We start from the raw sequence: 26366 nt of genomic DNA on the forward strand, positions 1-26366 counted from the left end.
GAATAGATTATACTTCAGAACTATAATATCACGCAGATAGCGACTTCCAACCGCAACAGATACAAACTTCAGCTCGAAAAGTTCTGGTATCCCCTTCGAACTGAACTCCCACAAGTTTAATTTTATGGAGTTACAGTTATATGCAATTACCTTAATACCAAATGATTCACCTCCAAAGGAAGTATCAAGTTATATGAACCTTATTAATTTTAAGTCTCACTTTTAACCACTAAAATGGTCATAAATATTAGACAAGAGATTGCCTTTCGCCGTAGGCCGCTCGTCTATCCACTATCCAAAACGTTTGGGTGAGTGTAGGCAGGGCTCACCTTGGTCTCGGAGACCCAGAGCTGCTGCTGCTGCGTGCGCTGCAGCAGGTCGCACAGCTTGCGGAACCAGGTGGCGGCGCTGGCGTCGCTGAGCGCGACCGTGTGCGTGAACACGTGGCCCCACACGCGCTCCATGTGCTGGCACTGCTCCAGCAGCTTCTTGGACGACTTGTGCGCTGATCTGGTGGTGTGCTTAGATGTTATCTACATGTTGTTTCTTATTGTATGCACTAGCTTTCTGAATTTTTATTGCTCCTGGCATGGGTTGCTTGGAAGAAATTGCCATTGAGATCGACATTTTGTAATTTGTCATTGTCATTTTGTCATTCTCATTATGTCGTCTTTACTGGCATTACTGTCACTATCATTGTCATATTTATTCCCATCGCTATTATTATCATTGTCATACACATTGCCATGTACTGCTATCATATTTAGCACCACAATTATCGTATTCATTATGATGATGTATTATAATAATTAAAATTAACAAAACAATCATTGTTTATACTTTTAAATAGCTGTTCGCTCCGGCTTCGCCCGTGGTAGCATATGTCACTCAGTGAGGTTGCAGCTTTCTAATGTGAAAGAATTTTTTAAATCGGTCTAGTGGTTTTTGCGTGAAAATGTTACAAACATACAAAAGTTTTCACTTACTCACATCATCACAATCGTCATATTTATTCCAATGCACATCGTATTGTACATTAGAATCTTTACTTACCTAATCAATCATGGTACAGTTGTAACAGGTTTATAGGTCCTAAAACTATATTGCAAGAACTATTCTCAATTATCATGTTTCTTTCAGTATATGTACGCGTAAGGTAGCAGTGTAAAATTTATTAAAGGTTTTAAAAAATAACTTACTTGGGCAATCCAGATCGTATAGACTTAATGATGTGCTTATTATCCGCTTTCAAGAATATAACAATTGGATAGAATTGGGCGTAGTTAAGTCTGTCCACGGCATTTGGCGTGATGTCCAGTAGAGCGTGCTTCCCCCTCTCCATTATAGCCCGGATGCTGGATAGCCGGATGATTCCGGACGATTTTGTCTTGTTGTCTTCTAGAGTGCTATCCATTTCTGGAATTGATTGATGGTATAAATTAAATTTTCTTATTACTTCTACAATATGTACGTATCGCATCCGCCTATCAGCCACATTCGCTCAAATACGGGATGTCAGCCCACAAATGTGGTATGACATTTCCAATTGTTATTACTACCCCTTTTAGGCAAACATTTACACAATGTGCGAATTTATAACTATTTTTGGGAAATTCTTCTGCACGAAATTTCCTAGTTTTAAAAAAATGCATATCCATTTAATTCGAAAAGCACCTCATCATGTTGATTCAACTTTGTTGCTAAGCTATATACCGGAGCTTAAGACTCAAATACTTACTGGGTGAAGCGAATTTATCAGGGTTCTCGCTGAGCAGCCGTTCCCTAGCTATATCAGCGGCTGCTCCCAGTATGATCACGGGGCGGACGAAGCCGGGTTGCTTGAGCACTACTCGCTCATATGCCGGGAATTTGCTTATACTGTCCGATAGTACTACCTCGTCCCAGTGTTCCTGGAATTCATTGTGTATTTTGGTATGTTGTTATTGGTTAGATTTAGGAAAATGTAAAGTATATGAAAAATTATTATTATTGAGGCACAGTGATAATAACGGCATAGCAATAAGGTCAATAAATAAATATTTACCTAAAATTTAATAAAATTTTGGATTTTGGAAGAGCAGAGATGGTATTTTGGGTTATTTTTGAAAATCTATGTGACTGTCCTAATAAGAATAACCTTATTTACCATTATATTTTTAAATACAGAATAATAATGCTATTTGGAAAATGGAGGAAGTTTATTGTTTGTATTTCTTCGGCTAACAATATCAAGCAATAATTTAAAACTTATTGTGTATTACATAATACATTACACAACATGTACCTTTCCCAAACTCTTACTCCTGCGGTGTGTAGATCTTCTCCTCCTAAAGAAGTTATGTTTCCCATCGTTCCCTGACATTTCTTTTTTAGTAGCGTTAAACTGAGCTGTAGCTAGTTCTTCTGCACGCGCTTTGTTGGGTATGGTTCCTTTTTGGACCTCTTGGTTGTTACGACCTGGATATAATGTGAAATTAGTGTCTATTAAGGAATTTCATATACTCTAGTAGGTTATGAGGCATAATGCTTCATTACTTTTTACAAAAACTTATGTGTGTGGATTAGCATATATTATAATTATTGAAATATTTCCATGTCATCATAATGTGACCTTTATATGATAACATTGGTATACACAAAATTATAAAATACATATATACAAAAACAACAACAACATTGAAGCACCTCGACTGTTGTCTTTCTTAGCTTTTTTTCGTTCCCTTCATTCTGTAATGAGTGTCTTTGCAAAGCATAATGATTTATTGCCATTCAATTGTGTACGTAACGTTCCAGCTATACCAACCTATCCGGAACACCTGCCAGGCGCCCACAGTGCCGTTATGCAGCGTGTCCACGACGTGGAACACATCGCCGCAGCGGAACGACATCTCGCCGTCGGTCGGCTCCGTGTAGTGGAAGTGCGTCTTTATGTGGAACGAGTCGCCCGCTGGAGTGGGGGGGTGTTATTATTAAAACGTATTAAGTTTACAATTATGAAAGTTGAAAGAACGTGTTTTTTTTTTAATCTACAAGGTCACTACCTTGTAGATTAAACAAAAAAAATTTGATTTTATTATAAAACTTATATTTAAATTAAAAAAAAAGAAATAAACTATAATATCAATTTTTTTTATTATAGTGCAAAAGGAGAAATGAGATAAAATTTACAATAAATTGTAGTAAATGGTACATAACTTTACAGATACGGTAAATAATAAATTTCATTTGTAAGTAAAAATTATACTCATTTTACAAGTCTAATCTATCTTGATGCGTAATGCAAATTGTCACATCTTCTATGAGAATGCATTTGGTTTCATAGTATCTGAAGATTACAAGAACTACTCACGCATTTGTCCACTAACAACTGCATTGTATTCCTCAGGCGAGTGTTGTACGATGAGATCGATTCTTTCTTGTAGGCTCAGTAGGAACAGTACTGCTTCTTCCCTTGTTACTCCTTTCATTTCCATGTCGTTTACCTGAAAGAGTAGATTATTTTATTATATGTATTTTAATTCAATGTATGAATACTAATAAAAATACGATAAAATTGTATATACTTAATTATTTATATTGGACAATTACGTAACTTACGAAGTGAGTTTTTCCAATTTTTCCACTAATAAATATGAAATGACACTTAAATTTAAAAAAAAAATAATATATATTGGTACCTTAAGTATCTTATCAGCAGGAGTGAGCCCCTGCAAGGCGGCGGGGCTGGCGGGCTGCACGCCCGACACGAACACGCCCGAGCGGTTGCCGCCGCAGAGCCGCAGACCTACCGAACCCTCCTTTTGGAAGCTTATTAGACGCGGCTCGCTTCTAAATTGACATAAAAATTGGTTTAATTATTACTTGGGTATTGGAATTTGACAGGTTAAGAAGAATATGAAGTTATTTACCATTTATATAAAAAATTAGGAAAAGTGGACCTAGTACAGAACCCTGGGTTACCCTTTGAGAAAAAATTGAAATATTTTTAATCCTTACTAAGCTTTTACATGTGCAATGAATGATTTTTCTCACATCAATAGATCCATTTATGCTATAATTGGACCCAAAGATTCATTGTCACGAAAATGGATTCTTATCAATGGAATGGTCTTATCTAACTGAGGAATGACTGGTCTTGTCTAATTGATGAGAGAATTTTTAAGGTCTACACCTTATATTATGTGTTTAATGTGTATAGTGATAAGAAAACTACAAAAAAGGAAATACTAACGGTGGTTTATTCCTTTGATTGGTCATACCATCTTCTTCATACAACTGTCTTCGACTGCTATAATAGTCTGAAAACGAACAAGCATATTATTATTAAATTTAAACATTTTTATTACGTAGGTTTACGATAATTTATCAAAATATATATGGCGTTTTTATTTACCATCATTTCTAGGAGGAGGTGGGCGTGGTGGTTGATCATGACCTTCAAGTGACATGGGACCTCTTCTATTATTATCAGCACCTCGGACTGGCGCTGCTACGTATAAGTTCTGGCCACTGCTGGAGTATGGGGACGACAGCGACTCCCCACTATTGTTCGGATATGAGTTTATTGGGGTGGCTTCTGTAAATAAAGAAGCGTGTTTTGATTTATTGCAAGAAGTACTTTTTTATATTTCGAATAAAAATTTATGAGTACCTTTAAATGGTTAGTTTGTCACTTATAATTTCCAACTTCAACTGTATTAACCATATAATATTTTAAATCTATATAAATAAATATTCATTCTAAAATCTGTTCCTAAACGTAAAATTCTAAGACGGTTCTTATGGAGTGATAAAGAGTGAAGAACTTACCTAAACTACTGTAGTTGTTCTGATAGTTTCCATTACTGACTGTTTCTTCTCTAATGAGTTCTCTTGTTACCACCAAATTCAAGCGGTCCTTACACGAGTCTATTAACTTTTTCGCTTCCTTTAGCGTCATTGCGTCAGTCACTGGTGTATTATTTATACGAGAGATGACGTCTCCCTCGCAGAGGCCCTGTCCTGCTTGGTTTAATTGTTCTCTTGCTCGCATTGTCAATTCTTTGACGTATATTTTACATCCTAGTACTATTCCAAAATCTAAAAGAAAAGAAAAGATTTATAGAAGAATTTAAGAAGTTGCTCAAATAATTAGACATTAGAAATTATCGTATTACTTATGCCACTAATTTAAGCTGTTATGCTGATTATCGTAAATTTAAGTTTCAGTACACTATGTCTTTTTCATTCCATATAAAACTATTTTGAATTTATTTGTTTCACTGTTATCATTATTAATTATTGAAATAATCGATACAAAACACATGTAATACAAATTAAGACAAGAAATTATCTTATAAAAAAAATATGTGCTCTGATTAAATACATCTTAATTAATTGTTACGATTAATTGTATTCTATGATCAACTAATTACAACTAACAGACCTTCCTTCTTTCCATTCCTGGACAGAGCCAGTTTTATGGTAGTGGGTGCGGTGGGTGGTGGTGCCGGGGCACGTCGCCTCACCACCAGCGACACCGTGGCGCCTGACTCCCGCAGCACTTGCACTGCTCGTGCGTATTCCACATTCTCTAATGGAACTCCATTGACAGACACTATCCTGTCGTTCACCCTGTGAATGTTTTGGTGATTTGCAGTTATGTGGGTATTATGTGTTGTGTCTTTCATGATTTTTGTATAAAATACATACTTAAATAATCACTACATAGTATAAAACAAAGTCGCTTGCCGTCATTTGTGTGTCTGTATGCTTTTCTTTAAACCTACGCAACAGATTTTGATGGGGTTTTCTTAATAGATAGAGATTACTTAAATGAAGATGCAGCTATGTAATGCTGAAAGAATTTTTGTAATCGGTTCAGTAATATTTGTGTAAATACTATAAAAACATACTGAGTATATAAAAACACGAATCTAGGAAACATTTGCATATTATTTGTTTTTGACATTATAATAGTATATTAGTTTAGATTACATTATTGTATTATGTTTAATAATAGCAATTATTTTCATTTATTGCTTGTTTGACGTGACCTTCAATCATAGGTTCAACTAATATAAATATCTAACATATATACGTAAACAGTTTTATTAAAATTCAATATAAACAGTGCTGGATGCAAAATACAGATTTAATATTCTACGTTCCCTGTTATTTCCAAACGATCGTATAAATAATATAATGAATAAATTGCAATTTACAGCCGCCTTTAATTTCAAAATATATATTCGCAAAAACCAAACAACAAATACGAATGCTCACTGTAATTTGTCTTCAGCGGGTCCCCCCCTCAAAACGTCAGACACTGCAATGGAGGGGTCGCCGCTTGCGAAATGGGGGTTGTCCCGACCCCCTGACACCGCTATACCGAATCCATAGCTAGGCACTCTGTTTAAGCGCACTCTATGAGTTTCCCAGCCGGAATTGCGTTCTGCCGTCTGAAAAAGAAGAAAAATAACTTAAATATTTGGCCAAAAATTAAAGACGGTGGCTTGACTGTGTGTGGCAAGTAAATATACAAGAAATAAAGTTTTATATTTGCATAAGGATACATCAGCAATTATAGGATAAAATATTAAATTCCAATAAATATTTGCAATAATATTAACACTCAGTTTATAATAATATTCTCTTTTAAGGCTATGCTTATGCTATATGATTTAAACTTTACAAGCTGCGCCTGCGGGGATCCCGAGTTTTACACAAAATATAGTAGAGGTTATAACGTCATCTCTATATTCCGTGATTTATAGGGAAATTGTGTGTACATCTATTACATTATTATTAACACGCACACGCTAAATTTAATTTAAATCCCATATTTTTCGCGTGAAAGAACGACAAACCAGCTTTTTCCACTGACAATATAAAATGTATGACTGAGAGACTTCAAAACCCTGTCATGGTTGTTTTTGTATGTATCGTATTACCAAGAATGTATGTACGTAAGAAGTTAATCTCGTAAGCTTTCTAGATAATTATGCTGAATGACACGTGATACATGAACATATAGGACAACTGTGAGTTGTGACTAAGAGGCACATCCTGTGTCAATAAATAAACCTTATATACATAATAATATAAGCAATAAAAGCTTATGTAGTTGACGTTGACCTAGTTTTTAATATGAATACTTTATGAATGGATAAAATCATAAATATTCTAGTGGATATATCTTTACATCAAAGGATATATATCTATTGGCCAAGAATAGGTGTAGAATTATTACATTTACCATTTATATAGGAATAATTTTGAATATCCATCAAAAGCTATAGCTTTTGCTTTTGATGAATATTCAAAATATTCAAAGTAAACCTATAGGTTTACTTATGACTTTTAAAAGACGCATAGTTACCAAATTAACCTAATTGTTAACATAAGTTTTTATATACCCATAGATTTACGCTATCAAACTCATTTGTATCTTTAGCGAGTGAGACTTTAAAAAAGCTGCAAAAAAAGGCATGCACTACTAGTATCTTGAATATCTTGAATATTGATTAACTTCTGTTGCCAATACTAATGGAGATTGCTTTCGAGGTCTTCAGCGAATCCGGTATCGTACAATAACCGTGCATTGTGTTGAATGACAAAGCGGTTGGATATTCATTATCATGTTTGTTCAATTATAATGTACTGAGAACTGTTTTAACGTGACTTAAACGTTGTATCGAAACTATTTGGGCGGAAAGATTTCGTTGGTTCGAACACGGATCGTGTACACGATTCGTCCCTTGCCCAATCGCGATGGACGCATAGGACCGCAGAAGAAATTGTGAACTAACAAAGCACTAATAATCCTGTTATATAAATATATACGAGTGGGTCGCTATTGTACATAGTTTTGAGAATAGTCTCTCCTCGTATTGCATGTTATTTTTTATGTGTTTTATGTGTTATGACTTATGCTAATTTCTGCGATGTGCGTTTAATTGTGTACAGTACCAAATAGCGTATCGTAGTGTTACACCGGTGAAAGACGTTAGAGTGAGCCAACTTTAACAAGAGGCTAGAAAATGCTCCACCATTTTTGGTAAAAACAGCGTTACATATGCATTAGCAATCTAAAAATGCGTGAAAGTGCATTAGCAATCTTTCTTTCAAGAATAACAAACGCACATTGCTTAGAAGCCTTCAAGGCAAAATAATGCGATATAACGCAAGTGTTTTATCGGCTACCGGATGTAAAGTGCAGTAGTTTATTATTGATACCATAAAACTGCACTGTTTATAGCTAGACTAACCCTTATTTCATCACCTTTCTGCTTTAGTAGAATATATTCTTGTCATACCGTTAGTTTATAAATAAACGCACTTATTTTGAATGGCAATCTGAACTTAATCAGATACTCATATTATATTGCTTAGACTTAATTATTCTAAATATTATGGCTAGGAATTTGTGGAACTAATGAAGTGATTAGGAAACGAGTTTTTTACACTTCAACGTAATAGTTATAAGTATGATGCATTTGTTTATTTTGTAGTAGTTTCTGCCGGCTTCGCTCGCGTGGTCTACAAAATATATATTTTGTGGATTTTCGAAGAAGAGGCAGTATGAAATAACCTAATATCAGCCTGTCTCCATACGAAATTTTGGTCAACATCTGCACCGTGATTATTACGCGATTGACGAACTACAAACTGTTTTGGGGTCTATAAAAATACATATTAAATAGCAGTTAATCTTAGCAATACTTTATATACAGAAATAGTCACAGTGTAATGGTCAGGTACTGTTATATGACGTATAAATTGCAATAACGTGAATAAATCAATGAAATATGAAGGCCGTAGGTAATGTTTATCTACATTTTATCTATCCATATAACATGGTTATATTTAACAAAGCAAGTCAATGTTAAGTATTAAACATTCGTATCGTTATATTTCATTGCATACATGATTCTGTAAGTCGATGTGTTATTGTTTTTCATAGGAATGTGTTGTCATTTGAAACCATTTTAGAATCTGGGGGGTATCTTATTAGGAACGTTGGGTTAGTGACCTATTTCATAGAAAATTATTATCGCCTGAATACACGAGTGTGAAAAATCTTGTTATACATTATGTTATCTCATTAGACTCTAATCACTTTACGCCTTGAAACTTTCACGTTAACTTGCTTATAGAATAGCATAGTATAAACATGGCCTTTAAAGGCGATTCTCACGGTCAGAAGTGGTCTGACACACCTAGATGCATATCGCAATCTCTTTGAATCATTGCATTTTGATGGTACGCTACATATCTAGGTAACTTCATGCAACTATGTGTCGAGTGCAATTTTCACTTCTCATTAAAGTGAAAATGTGTAAAGCTTTATAATTGTGATCGATCTCGAAATAATACACTCTCATAACGTTTACTAACGGATTTCTAAAACTGCTAAATTTCTGTGTTATAACTAATATTAAATTTAAATGTTAGTTCACCTAAATTAAAACTCAAATGATAATAAATAGGATAGGTATATTTTGTTTTACACAATACATATTCTTGAATTTACCCACCCATACTTATTCTATTAACGATACATTAGGTAAAATAAACTATACAAATAATCGTCGCCGCAACGTTTGAATGTTTAAAGTATTTCTAAGGTTGTATAGTATTATATTATCTGTGCTAAGGATAGTTCTTAGAAACTATAACCTATTTACAAGTCTTTTTGACCTCCCGAGGAGTATACGAATAGTCACATTTAATACTATCATCATATATCTTATTACTAATACAATGATGGTTTCGAAGGTAAAATTTGAATGGGAAATACAAGTTTTCAAGAAACAAACAAATTTACGTATTCATAACATAAGTAAAGAAAATGTAATAGATAGTTATCCTTGCTCATACGTATGTAGGAATGTTAAGAAGCCAGTCAAGAACCTCGGTGACGTATTAAGAAATTATTGTAAGACAATAAGCAGATTGCGACTGGTTCAGATGCGCTTCCTAATTTATTACCAATGTTAAATATGTGACACTGAAAATATATGGACTTAGTGATTTAGTAGAAAGCCATTTTTAGCAATCAGGTCATGGAATTCCTTAAATCCTTTGCGAGAGAAATAACAACAATCGATAAAAATAAGCAGCGAAATTAATCTATTGAAAAAGAAACTAAAACATATAATTTTTCAGGTTTTAGGTAGTTTTAACTTGGAGTAGTATAAATAGAACATACAAAATATATTCCCTAAAACTATTTTGTTTATCAGTAACAATGAAAATTATAAATACTTTTCATTTTCTATGTTAAAGATATAGTGGTTACAAGTAACAGTAAATAACTGCTTGTTCCAAATAATAAAGCTATTATTTGAGAAATGTATCAACTCTCTTATTACATAGGAATTAGTTCGTAAGTGTCGCAACTAAAATAAAATACAGATTTAATTACTTAATGACAAAAACAACGTTTTGAACAAGTTGCGTATCGGAATGTTATCTACAGGTGTGCTCTCTAATTTCGCTGCAGTATGTTTTTGTTTATCTAGAGCTGAGTGAAGCTTCTAGTTGATAGTTCATACTCATACTTAGGTTTCATACTATAAATGTATATATCTTTATCATTTGAGAACGAGTCATTTACAAATGAAATAAAGTTTTAAGACGTATTATTTGCTTATATATATTAACTAATTGCTAGCAGCTGTCTAGTAGATATCAAAACTGTTTCTTATTAATCGTCAAATAATTCTTCTACTATTTCAAATGGTAAGTAAAGAATGCAAACTATTTATATTAATAAAAATGAATTGCTAAATGTGTTGCTAAGCGACAACGGCTAACTCGAGAACGGCTCGACTAAGTCAGATATTTTTTTTAACATTTCTGTTAAAGCACATGGATGGCCTGTGTGGAGAGAAAAACCCACGGGCAATACCGGGATGAACCGCAAGTCTTATTCAATATAAAAACCTTGATCTACCTACGTGTTTAAGAAATATAACATAAATATATGTAAATTAAGTATTATATAACACAGTATTAAAGATGTGCATTATAAAATATGTTATTGACAAGCACGGCACACTAAGCTAAGCCTACGCACACCAGCCCACGCTCAGGTGTGCAATAGTGTCATATGTGGGTAATATTTTGGAATGCTAATTGAAGAGTTATTCTGAAAATATTAATTTATATGACGTTGGCGGTTAACGTACCTGTAGGTTTGCATTGTAGGGGTGGGTAAAAAGAACATAAAACAATAATCTTTTGTATTATATTATCTCTTTTTTTAGATCTAAGGCTTGTGATAGGATTAGTTTCTAAATTTAGGAAGTAACTTTGATATTCTTAGTTAAGTGTAGAATTTGAGACAATATTTTGTCTGATTGTTACAATACTACAAATATACACATAAACAACTCTTTTGAAATTTCTTTGATAATACCCATTTGAAAACGGTTTTTGCCTCAATAGGGTGTTTTCTTGAAACATAAACTAGCATCAAAATTATACCAATTAATATTGATTATGAAATCATTTTAGCATCAGATTTATTGAACATTAATAGACTATCAATTTGATTAACATAATGGATACTTTTTCAACCACACCTGATTCTATTCACCAATTTTTTATCAGCCGAATGATCTTTTATTAATAGACTTTTCCAATAAATCGTCAATCATTATTTACATTAAGTTTCTACTGTTTGACAAACGCTGAATTATACATTAGATTAATTGCACGACAGCCACTTATTTCAGATAAATTAAATACACATCAATATTAATTATATATTAGTAGAATTCAATTATTAGCTCTCACAACGTTATATGCTTATTTGAATAGTTTATTGTTGCTTCATACACTTGATCACACCAAACTGTACCAAGTAACAAAAAATAATGAATATTGAATGGCAATACTTTATTAAGATACTGATATGAACAAACCTGTAGTTTTTCGAAAAATCCATAATTATCTAATTTCATGATCTTACAAAACCACTAGACACTATAATTATAAAACAATTACGAATAGATTGAAAACTATCCAGTAATGTTTATACTTCATACAGTTTTGAAAGGTGCGCGCGTCCTACTGAGGCGCGGTCTCGCGACATATGAGCTAGTACAGCCTAACTCAGGTATCGGAGTTCAAAGTACTATGTGTTAATTACAATAAGAGCGACACGGGAGTACGGTACTTCGTCACAAAAGTTTATTTGTTTTCGGTTTAGCGAACGTCATACAATACCGTGACTATGAGGAATGCAGGAGCTTTTATGTAATGCGATGTGATAGGGTTTCTAGTTACTTTTGAAGTTTTGATGTGGAGATTTTATCTGGGAAACGGGTAGTGTAGTGCAAACGACTTGTTTCGTCCACAGCTATACGTATTTCGAAATTAAGCACGGTCATGATCGTAAACAATAAACACTACTTTTGTGCTGTTAGCTCAATTGTTTTGTAAACATTAATTCTATATCTGTCACGTAAAATTATTTTATATCTACATATAAAGATAGTCTACGAATTAACTAGGTATAATGAAACAATATAATAATAGAATTATAATAAACAATTATACATTATATTCGAACACATTACACATACTGAAACAAATTACCACATTGTACGTCATAGTTATAAAAATTAATACGATTATAGGGTAGCACAAAGGGTACATCACATTTTCATGGCCCGGTGCTTATTGAATTATCGAAATTTCATATTACCACTACATAGTACAAAGCTGTCGCTTCCCGCGTCTATATGTATGTACGTTTAGATCTATAAAACTACACAACGGATCTTGATGGAGTCTTTTCAATAGAGTGATTCAAGAGGAAGGTTGATATGTATAATAACCTTATACATAAATAACAACCGTCCTCCCCGGCCGCCCGTGGCAAATACTTAATAACATTATGTATTTAATATAGCCCATATCACTCAGGGATCACTTACATATGCAAGTAAAAGAATATTTTAAGTTGGTCAAGTAGTTCCCGAGATTAGCGCGTTCAAATAAATTCTTCAGCTTTATATTATAACATATTAGTATATTATATTATAAGTATTAGTATAAAATAAAAGTTTTTAGTTTTTATTAGGTACTAATGACTAATATATGTTTTATAAGTTACTAGCTTTTGCCCGCTGCTTCGCACGCGTTAAATTCGGAATAGTTTAATAGATGTTACTATACTTCCTCTTGAATCACTATCTATTTAAAAAATACCCCATCAAAATCCGTTGCGAAGCTGAAAAGATTTAAACATACATAGGGACATAGGGACAGAGAAAGTGACTTTGTTTTATACTATGTAGTGATAACTATTATAATGTATTTAGTTATGTTACGTTCACGGCAATTTTCTGACAACTTAAGAGTTAACAAAATCAAAACAATCCTTTTTATTTTTCTATTTAAACGCAGACAGCGTAGGTATTCAAAATAATACAAGATTCATACACCATTACTTAAAACTCTCAGACGCGTCTCCCCCGGTTACCTACATCTGTCGTTCAAATTACAATGCCGTGTACGCAAAACGTGGAATGCGAAGACATCATTATTCCGCTTACGAGCCAACAAAAACCATGCCAGAATACCACAACACACAAATATAGCTCTTATGTTAGAGTAATAGAGTAAATTTTGTATTATATATACGAGTTTATACTTATTCGAGTTAATATTGTCATTCGAAAAACAATGGACATTCTATCTTGCAGTGTTAAAATGTATGCTGGCGTGACGTATAATTTAATCGCTATTTAAATTTTAACATAAGTAAACATATATGCGTGGCGCAGTGCTTAGGCCCTTACTATTTCGCCAGAGAGCGCTGCTTCAATAGAAGAAATGTTTTACATGAACTTTCCCTAGTTCTAGAGTCTGGTTTTGAAATATGCATGATTTTGTATGTAAGTAATTTCAAATCAATAAACACAGGAACAAGATACATTTTACAAGAGTTACAAGCTTACTTAGCGTGTGACTAAATGGCGCTGGGTAAATATATATATTTTTTTTTATGTCATAGCGGGCAGCTGAGCTGGTGGTTCGCATGATGTAAAGCGATCACCACCACCCATAAACATTCGCAAAGGTGTAAGTACCTCTGTGAATGCGCTGCCCGCTTTTATGGGGTAAGGGAAAAGGAAAGGATTAACGACTGGAAAGAAGGAATGGACTAGGACGGGTGAGGAAAAGGAAACGGGCCTCCGTTTTACATTCAGAAATACTTATAGGTCAAATGTTACAAAAATTTATATTTTATGAAAGTTAATAGCATCTTTTGAAGTAACCGAAAACTGATAAAGAAAGGTTTAATTATTTTATTTAATGCTGTTTTAGAATTCAATAATGAACTAGCTTTTAAATATTGAGTATTGTATTGATTATAGAGAGATTATCTTTCATAAAACCAAGATTTCATCATTAGCAAAAGTTATGATTAAATAAATCCACACTGATATTATAAAGAGGAAGAATTTGTATTTTTGGTTGTTTGTTTGTAATGGATAAACACAAAAACTATGATTTTGAAAGTTCTTTCACCATTAGAAAGCTGCAACTACTCTGAGTGACATAGATTAAATATGTATTAAGGGCGAAGACGGGGTGAACTGCCAGTCAGTTAAAAACATAAAATGCTTCTTTCATTTACCCAATTGCTGTAGCCACTATGTAGCACAAACAAAACATCTACTATCTACACTAATAAAATAATGTTTTAGTGAATTTAGGATTAGGAAGGAATTATAATTTAACATTTAGATATCACTTGATGTACAATAAAAAGCAGCATTATTAAGGCACTGTATATTTTACAAAATAAAGACATGATTTTGATAAATTAATCTTTTCAGATAATACATTTTATTACACATTGAAATTACAAGTTGAGGCCATATTCATTTATAGTGTTATTTATCCTTCTTTGTCCTTTTTAATTTCATATTATCAGATTTTGTTCTTAACATTGATATTATCTCTGAATAATACGCAATCAAGTGAACCATTCTTAACTGACATAATCTTTAACTTCAACGCTCGGTTATGTTGGATATCCAGTTAGAGATGACAAATTTGATCCCTTAAATTCTATAAATTCTTCTGGTTTTAATTTCAAACTTTCTATTAATATTTTTCTATCAAATCGCATAGTATTTAAATGGTCTAATCGAAGCAATTTTACTTTTTCAATCACTTTATTTCTGTGTACAATATCTATATTGGGATCTTTCAAAATGTTGCAGAGATTTTTAATGTCATTTGGGAGTGAATCAAGAAAATTTTCATCCTCTATTTGGACAATAGATCTTGATTTAGTCGATTTTGATGAAGGATTGAATTTCTGTTTTTTCGGGCAAATATGTATATCTGGTACAATTTCTTGGGTAATTTGCTGCCCGCTTTCATCAAAAACAATTTTTTTGTTGAATGTACAATCACACTTACTGGTTTCAACATTTTTATCGCTTCCAGAATTGTAACTCTCTTCAATATTCAATAAATGTCCATACTTGGACTCTATTTTCTCGATAACAGCTTTGCACTGACAATACACAGACCTCAGTTCTTCTAAGTCATTTTGACTTATTTGTGTGGAAGATGACGGTGAAATTTCACCGTGAAGAAAATTTGGATCCGAATTATTCTTAGTTTTATGTCGTTTTCTAGATTTTGTACCTTTGTTTTGATTTTCACTGTAATCGCATTTATTTTTAACATCATCACTTCCATCTATGACAGGGACTTCCATAGGTATTTCATTATCTTCTTGAATTATCATAGTGTGGTTATTATACGAATGAAGCACTTATTTTCAATGTTTTTTCACTAAATTCCTATATTATGTTATTGCAACTCTACAAGCCACATTCCACGTGTTTTTGTTAGATTTAACTTTGACACTTGACTAATGACAATTGATATCAACTTTGAGTGACATAATATCATGAGCATTCACGAATCTAGTTACGGAATTTTACAAGAAAAAAAAATTGTTAAATGATTAATTCAACATTCAACATTCACAAACAAGAAATTTATTTATTTGCGTAGTCTGAACAATGAACGTAGATGCATTACGTTGTGAACAAAATGGCGCCGTGCGTGCCGCCGCCCACAAAACACGTGAACGTTCGGATACGCGCACTAACTTTTCTTAACATATAAATTAATATTTCAATTTCTTCATAAAAATTTTTGTTTGATAATATAGACTGCGTATGTATATTATGTAAAATATAAATATGCCTTAATATATATTATGTAAAATAGTAAGATTGCATACTTGCAATAATAAGTAACACATTTTTCCCTAATACAAAAACATAATATTACACAATATACAATTATAAATTGTGTTTAATTATTGCTTTACTAATTTTCTCGCAAATATTTCAGAAATGTAATTCCTTTATTTTATTGTTTGCGTCATGTAAAATAAATGATAATAATCAATGAAAAGCAATGGAGGTAAATAATATTTTATAAATCTTTATTTTTTCTTTTCTTTTTCTTCTTGGGAGCCCCTTCATCATCAATATCTTGTTCCACTAGACAAGACTTATCAATTTCAGTATCAATTTCTGTATTCCTTTTCTTTTTTCCTTCTTTTATTACCACTTCTTCAGTAATATTTTCCTCTACATTTATATCATTATTTTTAGCTTTTTTCTTCTTCTTTTTATCCTTTTTTGCAACAAATGACTTTTCTCTTGAATCTTCAGTCAAGTCAGCCTTACTGTCCATACCACCAACAGACTCGGAATTTGAAAATCCTTGAAAAATGTAATCAGCTTCCTTATTTTCACTATCAGAGACAGTTTCCTTATTTTTTGATTTCTTCTTTTTCACTTTTTTAGGAATTTTTTCAATTTGGCTCTCTTGATTAACATCTTGACTATCCACTGGATTATTTAAATTATTTTCTGTGTTTGCATTTGAATTCCCATCACCATTAGTGCAGGAGAACCCTCTGAATGCAAAATCACAATAATTATTGTTACTGTTATCATTAAAAGAAGGGGTGATTTTATTCTTTGATTTCAAAGAGGCCATTTTGGATTTAAAGTAATCTTCCATGCTGCCCCTTTCCGTAAATACTTTTTCAACTGTTTCATCTTCATCTTTAACAGTTTCTTCTACATTTTCACTTTTATTGTGAAAACTCTTTTTTCCAAATATATTTGCCAAGTCTTTTTCACTATAGCGGGATATATCTTTTCCTCGGGTAAATTTGTGGTAATGAATCCTAGCTTTACTCTTTTTTGACTTTTTTTCTAAGGAGACACCACTGTGTAATATTTCAGTTCCCGAATCTTTGTCTAGAAGAACAAATATGAAATCCTTTTAGAATTACTTACAAGTGGTATATTATTAATAATATTGTAAACAGACGTATACTATTCTAAATAGAGATAGAAATAAAAAAAGTTAAAACTACGGTAAAATTAAATTAAACTCACTTAAAAATCTATATTTTGGGTAAGTGTCAACTATCAAAAGCAATTTTCAATCAACATATTAGTTAATAACTTACTGTTTATTTAATGAATTATATTTCAATATTTTATGTTATATGTTATGTTTCATCTCCAGATTATATAAGTGATCATAAAACTAAGTACTTTAGAAAAGATACATTTGTTACCATTTCAATTTCATATTTATTAAATCAAGTAGATAATTGTATTAGGTATTTTACCTATACCATGACAATTTCATTCAATTTTAGTTTAGTACTGGTTCATTAATTAACAATAAAAAGTCAACTCACCATTTGATAGATTAGCCAATAATGCATTGAAATCATCCTCATGTTTTGTCCACTGGTCGTTTTTATCTTCGTAACCCAAACCTTTCTCATCATTTTTGTACCGAGCGACAACATGCTCCACAATACCATTTTCTTTTGCACCTAACCCCTTTCCAGAACTCCAACCCATTTTTTCTAACATACGTTGCCCAAATTTGTTCGTATCATTACTCCAAGCATTATTCTTCGCACGTAAATTTATTATTTTTTGCTTTCGACGGGGTTCCGCTAACATCGACATTATTTTTCAAATAATATCAACAAAAATATTAAGCTCAACCACGTTGAGGTAACATGACAAATGACAATTGACGTAATAATAAAATGGAGGCTGCCCGAAGCACGCGGTCGACTTCGGACTTGTATCAATCTTCAGAACGGTTTGAACGGATAGCGTAACTAAACAAACAGTCATAGATGTCGCTATAAGCAAATTGACTTTTATAATTGCCGTTCTGTTGTATCAGATATTTTGAGCGCCTATTTTAAATATCTTAATACGTAAAATTTTTAATGTTTGTGGATATGAAAAGAAACGGCTTAAATAAATGTTCTTGAATTTAACCTACAAAAAATATTATACAAACCGCTTTATGATTTAGGGGATGGCTATACGGATAATATGTTATTTCTGCAGCTTAAATTATTTTATTATTTTATTTAGTTACATATATATTTTTGAAATATGAATTTGGCATATGTACAATATTTTACGAATTACAAAATGCAACATTTATATTCAAATCTATAGAGCTTTATTCATTTAGATTCAGTCGATGCCGTAATTATTCAACGGCTTGCATATTGACCGGTTCATATGAAAGTAAAAGCGCAAATTATGCAAAATCTGACTGAAGATAACTTTCCACTGGTTTAATAAACGCTTTGATATATCTAAACTCCTTACATAATAAAACATGTTTTTATGAGGACATAGATGCAAAGACTTGATAACTTGATGATGTAAATTTAACCAAAATCGTGTTTCTAACAATTTTACTGTGGTCTGTGTTATCAGTTACCACTATGATGAGCTTTAGTATGGTTGGAATTTAAATTATAAAACGATTATTTGATAAATAACTTCAAGCACATATCTATTAAATATTTAGGTTTTACATTTATTATGAGGAAGAAGACATTAAGTATTTATAAAAACTAGATTAGAGAGAAAAAAAAAGAAAATTTTCAAATATAGAAAAAAATAGTGCTTTAGTCTCTGTTATGTAAGTAGCCATTAAACTAAGATTTTAATTAGGATTTGTAATAGTAGGTAGTTACGACGTATTAAATCATAGAGAAAAGCTATAGGCCGTAGAGCTAGTATGCACGATTTCATAATAGGTCAATTACGACACAGGAAGCTGTAAAATTATTAGAGATGAAATAACCAAACCAAACAACAAACAACATCTTTACATAAATATGCCAACATTTCTTTGAAAAAGATTTTAACGAGAAAATTTATTGCAGCTTCTTCATTCATGGTTCGAATATTGTGTTATATACCCCTACTAATATCATAAATGCGAAGTTAATTGTCTGCCTCTTCTTCACGCTTTGGATAAAATTACTCTTAACTAACCGCTGAACCGATTTGGATAAAATTTGACGAAGAGATAGTTTGAGACTCGAGAAAGGACAAAAGTTTTTATCTCGGAAATTTCACGGGAACGGGAACTTTTGGCTAAAACTCGGCCTGACGATAAGCTCGGGCGGAAAGCTATATTATAGCTATTGTATTTTATAATTGAATATCTAATCTATGGATAAATAATAGATCTAGGTAAATGGCAATGCGTTTTAAAAGTAATGTGATTTAGAAGTACTAGGTCATACAACTGACAACGTGGTCTAAAAATTTACTGCTCTCCGGTAGTTTCGTATAAGGAAATCTGCGTTGTGGAATTTAATGTTCATTCTAAAACGCCTACTGCTTCTAGTTTATGCTTATATTATTATGAAATTAAAAGATAGAATGAACTAAAATTCTTTGAAATGTTTCAGAGTTAACATATTTATAATTTTTTGAGATGTTTCAGAATTAACATATTTATATTTATCTTGTTTTATTAATTAATCTTCACAATATTATCAATATTTAATTATGAATAAACTGTTATATAATCAACACTTTGATTAAAAAACAATATAAATTTATTAGAAGTAAAAAAATCAGGTTATACGTACACATAACAAGAAACCATTTACCACGAAAAGGCGTATGAACTCAGCATTTGGTCAAAACAATGACCTTAGACCAATGTTTTCACCGCTGTTTTTCAGCCATAGCCCACAGTCACAACACGAATGTCACACGAGTACATTTGTAAGAATACAAAACTAAGGTTTAAAACTATGCTTGATTTATCAGAAAGACGATTAATCAAACGTATTTCATAATTGTTTATGATTACTTTTTCACAACAATATAAATAACACACTTGCATCTTATACAAAAAAAAAATGCATCTATAATCTTATGTAATCAATATTAACATAAACAGATAATTGTTTGTTTATTTATCTTAGTGTAACGCCATTAGCCTCAATAAACGTGTCAGCATCTAGAAAGTTGAACGCACGCGAAACGCGCTTTTAATGAACCAGTATCACATCCAACATGTGTTACAATTTCTATTGAATACACAATTAAGTCATCTGACCACCTTTGAAAATGTGATATCGAAATAGATATTATATATAAGGGCTTTCACGACAGCTATTTTAACCACTAGCAAAAGCATTCAAAGTAGAGCTTTGGGAGGGTTCGCGGAGTTTTCTACGTAGACTGCCAATTTGTCTATTTTTTTAATATGGATAGTATAATGTAATTTTGACTAATAAATCACTTACGTAAACGATTAAGTATACTACGTTAAAGCTTAAGCAATACGAGTTCAGTAAAATGTAATAATAATATAATATGCTCTATATTAAAAATGGACCAGGATAGTAGTTGCAATATGTTTATTGTAAAGATAAGTAGGGGTTTTATTATGTAAACAGGGAATGCATTCACTAAAGCATAATGATAATAATTTTAAATCATCCTACTTCCTACTATCCTACGTCCTACTAATATTATAAATGCGAAAGTTTGTAAGGATGTGTGTGTGTTTGTTGCTCATTCGCGCAAAAACTACTGAACCAATTGCAATAAAATTTGGTACGTAGACAGCTGGACAACTGGAATAACATATAGGCAACTTTTTGTCCGGATATCTCTACGGGATACCGACTTACGCGGGTGAAACCGCGGGGCGCAGCTAGTTAGTGATAAAAAGCATCGACTGACACTTATAAAATCAAGATACAATGAGGTTGCGATGGTCAGTTTTTCAAAGTACGCCCTTACGAAAGCATCTAGTGAAAACTTGAAACAAGCTCGGGAAAATTGACAGAGTCGCCTCGCCCTATGCTTGAAACACGTTAAGCCCGTTTACTTTCATTATAATGAAAGTGGAATATTCTACTCGTAATTACTTAGTAATTACACGTGTTTCTATGAAAGTATCAATGTTTTTTTATATATTTTAAGTATTTCTCATAGAACACGCAGTTGTCGAAATATTTTCGTAGTTTTAAATTTTTGTAGTCCTTTCCTATAGTAGTTATAGTTTTGTAAGCAGAAATCGCAACAGTAATCAAATATATCGCCGTTTCCCTTCTCAGCCATACGATAAAACGAGGTATGTTACTCGAACTTATGACAGGATGCATTTGTTGCTAGAGTCAGTAAATAGACTGTTGTACATAGATATAGAGTAATTGCACTAGCTGACCGGGCAAGCGCTATTCTGCCTTACTCTTATCAGTCAGGGATATGAAAAACAATATTGGATGATTCTCAGACCTACCTGATACGCACACAATTTCATGAGAATCATTCCTGCCGCTTTGGAGGAGTACGGTAGCTTACATTATTAAACAAGATATTTTGTATTATAGAGATTAAGCCAATCGTTACCTCCATATGTCAATTTGATTGTTATGTAAAGTTTAATTATTTGAATGAGTTTTTATTATTTGAGAACAAATAATAGCCATCGAAGTTCCTATCTTTCATTAATGTTAAAATAAAGCAAATACACCCAAAAAATACAAAATGATTACCTAAACGCATAAATTTAAATATAAATCAAAAGCGCGTGTGAAAATGACTCATATTCGCATAACTTTGCGTAATATGTTTTTTAACATTATAAAACCTATGATGATTTTTGATTAGACCACAAAGTGACCACAGTGTTTAAGGTTTTATTCAAAGGATAACTCTGATACAGAGCGTAATTAGAGAAGTTAACGGTGTATCACGGAGGCTGGACGCCCGAGGCCAAGAAATAGAAAAAAAAGGTAAATTATCCGAGCCCCAGCCACTTTGCCGACGACAGCTGCGAATTGGCGCGAAACTGGTTTTGGCGGGAGCGTGACGTCACCTGACATGTGGCTCCTCCAATTTTGGACGTCCTACGTGCAAAAAACGAACCTCCTTCGGATTACAGATTCATTCGATTTTACGGCTCCTTATTGTTACGTTACAGCATTATTAAAACAAGGAACTCTTTGTTATTATACTGACAGGTGATATTTACACGTTTTTTGTGTTAAAAATTTGTATTTCGTGGAAGTGGACCACATAAAATCAATTGTTTTAGGTTGGGATGACAATAAAACTTGATCTTAAATAACATCAAGTCAAGCTGCTAATTCGTGTGACATGCACTTCTTCATTAAATAAACCTAAATTATGGATAATCCAATAAGATGTAGACAGAAAAACAAAGCAACTTATTCGAATATTTTGGTCTATATTATCTTTCCGAGTCAAATTTCTCTCTAAATGTAAATAAAAGAAATATGATCTTAATCGGATTACTAGTTCGGTAGAAATGCGTGAACATTTAACAAAGCATAGCTATGTGGAAGATACAAACCTTTATTTTAATCCTAGTTTGGGGTCCTTCGGTAACAGTAACTTTTTAATTATAAGAACATAAACAATTGTTTTGCTACTCTTGAAAATGCATTATAAATATTAAAATATTCGGAAAAGTTAGTAGGTAGGTACATATCTACGAGTACAGTTTTTTTTAATTAAACGTTTGTTCATTTTTTATGATATATACAGGTACAGTATACTCAGGTATAAAGTGAATACAATTTTTTAGATACTTTCATACATTAATTTTTGATTACATAATTATAAGTTTACACTCTACAGCCATTCTTTGTTTGCAATAAATGTTTTAATTAGTATCTGATGAAATAGTGAAGAAATATTTGTTTATTTTCATTTGTTTCTTCTTTTTTTACAAGTACTTACAATTATTTCGATTTTCTATTACACTCCAATTTATATTTACCGTAAACCTTAAGTTCGAACCTTAATAACCTGTTTTTATACACTTTTTTTAATATACACATATCAATATTAACTTTTTTGTGATAGATTAAAGACAGATTCCAATTCAAGGACACGCCAAAATGGCCGATAAAGATGTACTGCGAATTTTATTGACATAAGTTTTTTTTATACTTATTTACCATTTCCCTAAATCGTAACTTATATTTTAGGCATAATGCGATAATATTTATAGTTAGTTTTGAACATTTTTATACGTTTTTATTCGGCAGATGAAGTACCTGACAGCTTACCTAGTTTTTTAGCAAAAAGGACGGGTAGGCAGTATCTATTTCTATGTACTTTACCTAATACTATATCTATCATTATCCATCATGTAACAAAACGTTCATTTACCGAAGAATCTTTTATTAACTGACTTCAAACAAGGGAGTTAACAATTCAATGTGTATGTATGTTATATTGGCAGATTTTTTGTTATGTTAGTATATAACAGTCATATGAATATAATATATATGTACATGTATGTTGGTTTCCACCCAAATCTCAAAAATTTCGAATCGGACTGAAAATTTAATCAAAATCGGTTCTTTAATTTATAATAACGGGGGCTTTATACATAGTATGTAATTTAAAATAAAATACAAAAGATTACATGGAATACAGCGTCGCAACGGCTTCCACGTCTTCTTCACGCGCTTTCAAACGACAGAATCGTTGAATTGAATTGTGTTTTATAATTTACTAGCTACCTGTTTAAATGCATTACTCAGTAACATTTTATGACAGGACAAAATTGTACGACGAATTTTGTACAACATTGATAAACAACCGGCATTTAAGATGCCAATTCCAGTTAATTATATAACTTATCTACTTATGCTTATTCATTCAATAACATACACACACATTTCGTAAATTAAAACAAAATATCACTTCTGATAACTTTAAGAACTTTTGTAATAAAAGAAAATTGAAATGGGTACATTTTTAACAGTTTTATGAACATACCAATGCCGGGAGAAATTCAAAAGCCCAGCATACTGAACATGTCATCGCATACTTAAAAAGCATATTGAATAATTGGGGAGTCATTGCACTTATTCATAGACCAGTGTGCAAGGGAAAACGTGTTTTGCCTCATCGATATTGCCTACCTGAGAATCACTCCGGACATGGTTCAAATTGTTGACCACTAGACCGTTGTCTGATGCCATTGTATCCATTGTAAAATCATCATCCACTCACACAGAAATGTAAATCAATCCACCACACATATCCAATTCAAATACTATACGACCGGCGTGAAGTTAACGTTACTAAATACTAAAGAAAACACGAACTTATTTGGTGCTACGTTTCACAAACAGTTACGGAACATGATAAAGCCTTCTGTCATGGTTACGTTTTAATATTTTAATAAATAACACTGCGTTTAACAGGTCGTTTCGCCGACCACTGATCCTAACTAAGGACGCCAGGCAGCGAAAAGTTAACCGTGCGTGATTTCTCGGGACTTTCAAAAGCAAATGGTCATATACGCTATCAATCTTTGCATACCAGAGTGGTGTTGTGAAACAGAGATTCTCGTTAAAACGGGTCCGCTGTGAGCGAGAAAGGGACGGCATTCACGCAGGTACTCCGTACCGAAGTGGACCAACAGTATCTACAGGTTTTGCTCCCACTACAAGGCACGGCGCGGACTGAGCCTCCGAGCTTGAAAGTTGTAGTTGAAAAACATAATAAACGCTGCGCAGTCGTCACTAGACTTGACACTAACTAGTTTTTGCAATGCCTTACATGCCAGGTTTAAGCATACTTATAATCAGCCGAACTAGACATTCATGGGTCAATAATTTTATAGGATATTCAAGAGATTAATATTCAAGAGTACGTGGGTAATAAATCTTTTAAAAACAAATCCATACAATTGGTCATGGGGTAACGATTGTCCGAATCGATAAATTGAACCGGTTCAATGCATCTCTGGTGAAGGTCGCCAGCACAGCTACGATATACTGTACTTGATATTCTGACCAAAAACGTCACATATTCGACTTTAAATGCTTGGAATAGGAGCCAAACCAACATAAAAAGGCAGATGAATCGAAGGATTACCACCGACAGGTACGAACACATTTAAAGCTCGCACACAAATGCACCTCAGGGAAGCTAGGGATTTTTACCTGGTCCATTCGTTTCTATGCGTTTCGATGTTTTATGTTTATAAATACAACGAGCATGTATCGAATTGATAGGCCATGGATGATGGTCATTTTGTTTGATTTAGATGCGTTAGTAATGATCCATATACCATGGGCATGGATTACTACGTATGATTCATTATATTGGAATTCTTAAACCGGATTGTAATTTAAAATATTTTCCATTGTACTCTTCTTCATTTTTATTGTTCATGTTAGAATGACAAATAATTAACCTTATTGTTGATTTGCAGTCAATAAGAAAAATATAAATGAAATGTCATTTTAATGTCATGAGTCGTCAAGAACTGGCCCTTATAATAACCGCATCGGCTGTGTTTTCCTGTGTTGCGACGGTTTTAGAAAAAACCGGCCGCCAACGATGATAACAATGGTAAGCAAATCACGATCAGTAATTGTAACATTTCAGTATGCATGAATCACGCCGAGCCCCCCAAATAACTCAACAACAATTCAAAGTTAATTTGTTCTTACGGTTTCAGGTGGCAATTCCTATGATATTAGTCAGTTTTAGACGGTAATGAATACGCCTATAATCATCATCATCAGCTCACTGCTGGGACTCAGGCCTCCTATGAGGGTTCAGGCCATGATTTACCACGCTGGCCAAATGCGGGTTGGCATATATCACATGTTGTCGAACTTTTGTTTCTTGGACATGCCGGTTTCCTCATGTTTTCCTTCACCGTTTTAAGCAGTGGTGATGTTATCGACATGTGCAGATAAATTGAAAAAATCAATTCATTTCCTGCACCCTCGTCCGGTCTCGAATCCCGACTCCGATCCCGATTTTGAAGTCCGATTTTTCTCACCACTAAGCCACCACTTGTTTTTTTACGCCTATAATAATGCAAATGTAATTTACTCCCCATGTCTTTAAAATCACCTCATGACAAACACAAAATGATGATTTTTGAAAAGATAATTAGCACTGACAATACGGGATTTTCATATAGGGCTACGCTTAATAAGCTCTTAA

General features: G+C 32.8%; 2 protein-coding genes across 2 annotated transcripts in view; both read right to left on the reverse strand.

Moving 5' to 3' along the window:
• Nucleotides 1–26366, reverse strand: part of LOC119828883 (tight junction protein ZO-1-like) — an 85480-nt gene that overhangs the window by 17612 nt on the left and 41502 nt on the right. Inside the window, exons 4-15 of the mRNA XM_038351176.1 lie at nt 6265–6440; nt 5426–5613; nt 4810–5079; nt 4394–4576; nt 4232–4298; nt 3678–3828; nt 3350–3482; nt 2804–2947; nt 2285–2457; nt 1739–1910; nt 1200–1416; nt 330–510 (exon numbers count right to left, since the gene is read on the reverse strand). Coding sequence (XP_038207104.1) covers nt 330–510; nt 1200–1416; nt 1739–1910; nt 2285–2457; nt 2804–2947; nt 3350–3482; nt 3678–3828; nt 4232–4298; nt 4394–4576; nt 4810–5079; nt 5426–5613; nt 6265–6440 — 2055 coding nt within the window. The remainder of the gene's footprint in view (nt 1–329; nt 511–1199; nt 1417–1738; nt 1911–2284; nt 2458–2803; nt 2948–3349; nt 3483–3677; nt 3829–4231; nt 4299–4393; nt 4577–4809; nt 5080–5425; nt 5614–6264; nt 6441–26366) is intronic.
• Nucleotides 14779–18197, reverse strand: LOC119828881 (PIN2/TERF1-interacting telomerase inhibitor 1). The gene is made up of 2 exons (XM_038351174.1): nt 17759–18197; nt 14779–17306 (listed from the first exon to the last, which is right to left on the reverse strand). The coding sequence occupies exons 1-2, from the start codon at nt 18036–18038 to the stop codon at nt 16468–16470; spliced, it is 1119 nt and encodes a 372-aa protein (XP_038207102.1). The 5' UTR covers nt 18039–18197; the 3' UTR covers nt 14779–16467.

This window comes from Zerene cesonia, chromosome 9 (assembly GCF_012273895.1).
Source record: "Zerene cesonia ecotype Mississippi chromosome 9, Zerene_cesonia_1.1, whole genome shotgun sequence".
NCBI lineage: Eukaryota > Metazoa > Arthropoda > Insecta > Lepidoptera > Pieridae > Zerene > Zerene cesonia.

Excerpts from the sequence above, each read along its gene's own strand:
- LOC119828881 (XM_038351174.1), bottom strand. The coding sequence starts at position 18,038 with ATGTCGATGTTAGCGGAACCCCGTCGAAAGCAAAAAATAATAAATTTA. Across the intron at positions 17,307-17,758 it reads ATTGGCTAATCTATCAAATG|ACAAAGATTCGGGAACTGAA; the intron begins GTGAGTTGACTT and ends TTGTTCTTCTAG.